The 6,630-nt window shown below is 38.5% G+C and overlaps 1 protein-coding gene across 1 annotated transcript in view; it reads left to right on the top strand.

The window, feature by feature from the left end:
• The first annotated feature begins 3,897 nt into the window (after window positions 1-3,897).
• Window positions 3,898-6,630, top strand: part of LOC133574147 (neuropilin-2-like) — a 335,141-nt gene continuing 332,408 nt past the window's right edge. Inside the window, exon 1 of the mRNA XM_061926222.1 lies at window positions 3,898-3,976. Within this exon, the coding sequence (XP_061782206.1) occupies window positions 3,898-3,976 (79 nt within the window). The remainder of the gene's footprint in view (window positions 3,977-6,630) is intronic.

The raw sequence follows: 6,630 nt of genomic DNA, 5'->3' as shown, positions 1-6,630 counted from the left end.
TTTGGAACCACCCTGATTTTGATAGATTTCACCACCAGGGGTGCAAATGAGACATTCTCTATTAGATGCAATGTTTTTCCGTATTGGGACCATGATTTATCTCCTAAAACACACACACACACACACACACACACACACACACACACACACACACACACACACACACACACACACACACACCACAAGTCATGTCATGGAAAAAGTCATTAATACCTTCAGACCTCAAACATCAACATTGATTGACAGGTTGATGGTGTGTGTGTTTACTAAAGGTGGCTGGATCGATCCAAATACTGTATGTTATTGATATCAGTGCGGGTCAATACTGGCGTGATGACAGCGATATTTCTCATACCCCTTCTGCATTTATCTTCACTAATATGTGTGTTGTTTTTTTGTTCAAATATGTCATATTTTTACATTGTTTAACTTCTTGGACAAGAGGGGGGGGGGGGGGGGGGGGCAAGAGGCAACATATTTGAATGAACTAATTGTAGTCTGTGCCTTGTTTACCGTAAAATGAAAGGGCATGCGGTGTCATCTGTGTTAGGGGAAATATTCCTGTTTAATTTGAAATAATGTCAAAATAATTTAATAGAGAAATAAATTAAGAAAATGGGAACAATAAATGTTCACATTTCATTAAAAAAAATAATCAATGAAATAAAATAATATGTCAAAATAATTTGAAAGAACTATAAATTAATTAAAGAAAACATAAATGGTCACATTTAATTTGAAAACATTTCAAAATAATTTAATAGAAAAATAAATTCATTTAATTAGAAAATACATTTTCACATTTTATTTAAAAAAAATAAATTAAACATTATTTAATAAAAAAAGAAATCAATAAAATAAAAAATGAAATGTCAAAATAATTTAATGGTAAGTAAATAAATAAAAACATTTAGTGGTCACGTTTAATTTGAAAAAAATTGTCAAAATAATTTAATAGAAAAATAAAATAATTAAATAAAAAAATAAATTGTAACATTTAATTTGAAAAAAAGTCAAAACAATGTAATAGAAAAATAAATAAATAAATTTAAAAAAGTTTAAATTTAATTGGAAAAAATGTCAAAATAGATTAATAATCCATCCATCCATCCATCTTCTTCCGCTTATCCGAGGTCGGGTCGCGGGGGCAGCAGCCTAAGCAGGGAAGCCCAGACTTCCCTCTCCCCAGCCACTTCGTCCAGCTCCTCCCGGGGGATCCCGAGGCGTTCCCAGGCCAGCCGGGAGACATAGTCTTCCCAACGTGTCCTGGGTCTTCCTCGTGGCCTCCTACCGGTCGGACATGCCCTAAACACCTCCTTAGGGAGGCGCTCGGGTGGCATCCTGACCAGATGCCCGAACCACCTCATCTGGCTCCTCTCGATGTGGAGGAGCAGCGGCTTTACTTTGAGTTCCCCCCGGATGACAGAGCTTCTCACCCTATCTCTAAGGGAGAGCCACGCCACCCGGCGGAGGAAACTCATTTCGGCCGCTTGTACCCGTGATCTTGTCCTTTCGGTCATAACCCGAAGCTCATGACCATAGGTGAGGATGGGAACGTAGATCGACCGGTAAATTGAGAGCTTTGCCTTCCGGCTCAGCTCCTTCTTCACCACAACGGATCGATACAGCGTCCGCATTACTGAAGGCGCCGCACCGATCTGCCTGTCGATCTCACGATCCACTCTTCCCTCACTCGTGAACAAGACTCCGAGGTACTTGAACTCCTCCACTTGGGGCAAGATCTCCTCCCCAACCCGGAGATGGCACTCCAACCTTTTCCGATTAATAATAAAGCAAATAAAAAAAATTAGAAAAATAAATGTTCACTTTTCATTGAAAAAAATAATGAAAACGTATTTAATGAAAAATAAATAAAATACAAAAATAAAATGTCTAAATAATTTAATAGATAAAAAAATAAGAAAACGAAATGGAAATGGTCACAATTAATTTTTCAAAAATGTCAAAATTATTTAATAGAAAAATAAATTAAGTGTTATAAATTAGCTTTGGCTACAAACACTATGATGCATACATTGGATGACTGTTTCAGGTATCTATGCTTCTGTATCTGTCCCTATTTCAAACAAACCAGAAAGAAAGAAAGAAAGAACGTTCCAACTTCGCTGGCTTTGGGGTTTGTACATAAGGCGCACCGAGTCATAAGGCGCACTGTCGATTTTTGAGAAAATGAAAGGGCATCCGGTGTCATCTGTGTTAGGGGAAATATTCCCATTTAATTTTAAATAATGTCAAAATTATTTAATAGAGACATAAATTAAGAAAATAGGAACAATAAATGTTCACACTTCAATAAAAAAAAAATCTATGAAATAAAATAATATGTCAAAATAATTTGATGGAAATATAAATTAATTAAAGAAAACATAAATGGTCACATTTAATTTGAAAACATTTCAAAATAATTTAATAAAAAAATTAATTCATTTAATTAGAAAATACATTTTCACATTTTATTTCAAAAATAATAAAATGAACATTATTTAATAAAACAATAAATCAATAAAATAAAAAATGAAATGTCAAAATAATTTAATAGTAAGTAAATAAATAAATAAAATGTAGTGGTCACCTTTAATTAGAAAACAATGTCAAAATAATTTAATAGAAAAATAAAATAATTAAATAAAAAAAGAAATGGTAATATTGAATTTGGAAAAAAAGGAAAAACAAATAAATAAAAAAAATCCATGTTTCTGTATCCGTCCCTATTTCAAACAAACCAGAAAGACCCTGGTTTAGGGGTTTGTACATAAGGCACGCCGAGTCATAAGGCGCACTGTCGATTTTTGAGAAAATGAAAGGGTTTAAGTCCGCTTTATAGTCTGAAAAATCTGGTACTTTTTCTTTTTTCACTTTCACTTGAGTCATGCTGGAATTAAATTCAACAGTTCACGTCGACGTCGACATGAACGGGCTGCAGTCTTAACACGTGTTCCCATTGTGGGTGTTTGCCTGTAAACCAGCCGGCACGCCTCATAAAAGCTCTTTGCCCTTTTTCATCTCCTGGAATAAACAGCGTAGACGGAGGGATGGAAAAAGCAAGCAAGAAAGATGTGAAATGAGTAATAAAAACCGGGTATAGATGGAGGGGAGTGTGTGTGGGGGGTAAATGAAATAAAAGCAAAGGAGGTGGTCTTAATGTGGGAATGCTGGATGGGGGGGGGGGGTTAAACTGCTCTTTAATCAGGAGGGGTTGGGGGGGGGGGGGGGGGGGGCTGGACGAGGTGCCCACTGTAATCCGATACACGCGTGCGCAGACGCAGACAAGCTGAGTGAGCGCTGCTGCTGCTGGTCGTCATTGCGCGCCGGAGCTCGGAGGGGAAAGAAGAGAGAGAGAGAGAGGGAGGGAGAGAGAGAGAGAGAGAGGGAGAGAGAGAAGAGCGCGTTTGAGTCAAGAAGCTTCCAGTGAGCAGGAGGACGCGGGAGAAACTCTCCGTTATTCTTTTCTCCGGAGAGTTTTTTTTTGGGGGGGTCCGACAACACATTGCGCCTTTTTTTTTTTGTAAATCCGGAACATAAATGCACATAATGTTGTAAGCACGTGCGTGTGCTTTTATTTATTTATTTCTTTATTATTTTTATTTTTATTTATTTTTTCACATAAAGAAGCGGACTTTTTTCCCCACCTCACGTCTCGACAAACTTCCACCGGACTACTTTCTAATAATGACGCGCCGACATGGATTTTGGAACATTTAAAAAAAAGACACGGAAGACGCAGTGAACTATTTATTATTTGTCCCCCCCCCCCCCCCCGCGCAATTAAGGAGGACCTTCGGACTTTTTTGTTTCTAAAAAAAAAAAAAATTGAGGAAGAAAACGTATTTTTTTTGTGTGTTTTTTTTTTTTTTTTTTTACTTTTATTTTGAAAAGATGGATTTATCAACAACATGGCTTGGCGCGTGTTTACTGACACTTCTGGCGAGCGTGGAAGTCCCGGCGGAGGAAGGAGGTAAATGTCACGTTCAGGTGTCGTGGGAAATTCGACGCACTTTTGTTTTTTTTTGTTTTTTTCCTGGCTGGGCGAGTGAATGACATGATGCGTTTGGGTGTTTTTTTGTTTGTTTTGTTTTTCCTGAAATGATTTCATCACGTCGGACAATGGAGTTCGTCGTGGCTTGATTAGTAACACTATTGATTGGGACTCTTAATTAGAGATAAACGTATTTTCCTTCAAAATAAAATCGCTTTTAGGGTTTGTATTGATGGAAAAAAACACTCATTTTTATCCCGTGCGTATGAATGGGAGAGCTGTGCGCTCCGAGTCCCGTTACCGATCACCGGTAGATCACCAACCGGAGATTTCTCTCCCCCCGGTGGGCTTGTCGCTGTTTTAAAAAGAATGACGTTATTATGGTTTGGCGTGTCAATAGAAACACGTGGAAATAGTGCGCGCTTTTCCCCCCCGCAAGTGCTTACTTTTACGCACGCTTGAATGAACGTGAAGTGACCATAGTTAGTTTTATACCCTTTTGGGGTATTGATACTTATCAAATAAGATCGATATAAGTAGATGCACTTGCAGGGTGGTATAGCTCGGTTGGTATAGTGGCCGTGCCAGCAACTTGAGGGTTCCAGGTTCGATCCCCGCTTCTGCCGTTGTGTCCTTGTGCAAGACACTTTGCCCACCTGCTCCCAGTGCCACCCACACTGGTTTAAATGTAACTTAGATATTGGGTTTCACTAAGTAAAGCGCTTTGAGTCACTAGAGAAAAGCGCTATATAAATATAATTCACTTCACTCATACGCACGTTCATGTGTTGCTTTATTTGCTCTTTTGTTGCTTCTTCTTGGCGCGCATTCGAGACTGAATTCTATATTTATATATAATACATCATTTTGTATTAAGTATTATATCGAGGAGCCTATTTAGAGCCAATTAATTCAATCAATCAATCAATCAGTGTTTACTTATATAGCCCTAAATCACGAGTGTCTCAAAGGGTTGCACAAGCCACAACGCCAGATACAGCAATTTCCTTTTTAGGTCAGGGTTCTCCAGAGTGTGACAAAGGGGCCATTATCGTGTCATTGGCCCTGGGCATAATGCAAAAATATGTATTATTATTATTAATATTATATATTGCGCTAATTTGCTTAGTCAGCGGAAACGCCCGGCTGTTTTGTTCACACAGATTAGCATATATTGATTTCATGAGAGTTGGGTTGGGCATCTTTAATGCACAAAATGCATCAATTGATTGAAGGATCAATCGCTTGATTGATTTAGGAGCCGCTATGGTGCCTGTCACTCACGGGGACGAGTGGCAGGTTTGTTTTGTTTTGTTTCGGTCAGTTACACAAAATATATATGTTTCGGTAAACATGAAGAAAAGTGTGTTAGTTTTAGGGACTGTTACTAATTCCCGCTACCTGGGTACTCAATTTGTGTGTGTTAATGCAGTGTTTTTCAACCACTGTGCCGCGGCACACGTGAGATACCGTGGGAGATGATCTAATTTCACCTATTTGGGTTAAAAATATTTTTTGCAAACCAGTAATTTTGGTCTGCAAATGATGTGTTGTTGTGGAGATCGGCCGACTTACCACGTTATACTCTTCCATATCAGTAGGTGGCAGCCGGTAGCCAATTGTTTTGTAGATGTCGGAAACAGCGGGAGGCAGGGTGCAGGTAAAAAAAGTGTCTAATGCTTAAACCAAAAATAAACAAAAGGTGAGTGCCCCCTAAGAAAAGGCATTGAAGCTTAGGGAAGGCTATGCAGAATGAAACTAATACTGAACTGGCTACAAAGTAAACAAAAACAGAATGCTGGACGACAGCAAAGACTTACTGTGGAGCAGAGGCGACGTCCACAAAGTACATCCGAACATGACATGATGATCGACAATGTCCCCACAATGAAGGATAAAAACAACTGAAATATTCTTGATTGCTAAAACAAAGCAGGTGTGGGGAATAGCGGTCAAAGGAAGACATGAAACTGCCACAGGAAAATACCAAATAAAGAGGAAAAAGCCACCAAAATAGGAGCACCAGACAAGAACTAAAACACTACACACAACGGCGTGATGTGACAGGTGGTGACAGTACACCTACTTTGAGACAAGAGCTATACCGATGCATGTTTTGGTTTAAAGTCATATCCAACAATTGCGACAACAACTTTTTATTGTCAATAAAAGTTTAATTTTTTTTTTTTTTTTTTTTTTGAGTTTAATTTTTTAACGAGTCCTGCTGGTGGTGTGCCTCCGATTTTTTTCAATGAAAAAAATGTGCCTTGGCTCAAAAAAAGGTTGAAAAACACAGCGTTAATGTGTTAATCAATGTCTACTGTTTAATAATGACGTCATATTCGTAATTTAAAATGCAACATTGATGTAATTATGCCAACTGTGCTGTCCACTTGTCTCATTTGCAAGTATTAGACTTTGCATGCAGTTGCACTTCCGAGACGTTAGATGGCAGTGGTGTTGAGTGTATCTCTTGCTGCGTCCTACAAAGTGTTTGTACTGTAAGTGTAACTGGGAGGGCCAAGCCAGTGTACGTTAATAAACCGCACTCCTTTATCCAGTCTTCATTGGCTTCCAGTTAAATTCCGCATTGAGTTTAAGATTTTGGTCCTTTGGTCCTTTGGGGCCCCTCA

This window comes from Nerophis lumbriciformis, linkage group LG31 (assembly GCF_033978685.3).
Source record: "Nerophis lumbriciformis linkage group LG31, RoL_Nlum_v2.1, whole genome shotgun sequence".
Classification (NCBI taxonomy): Eukaryota; Metazoa; Chordata; class Actinopteri; order Syngnathiformes; family Syngnathidae; genus Nerophis; species Nerophis lumbriciformis.
The sequence above is the reverse complement of the archived record's forward strand: the minus strand, read 5'-3'. Positions and strand labels throughout refer to the sequence as shown.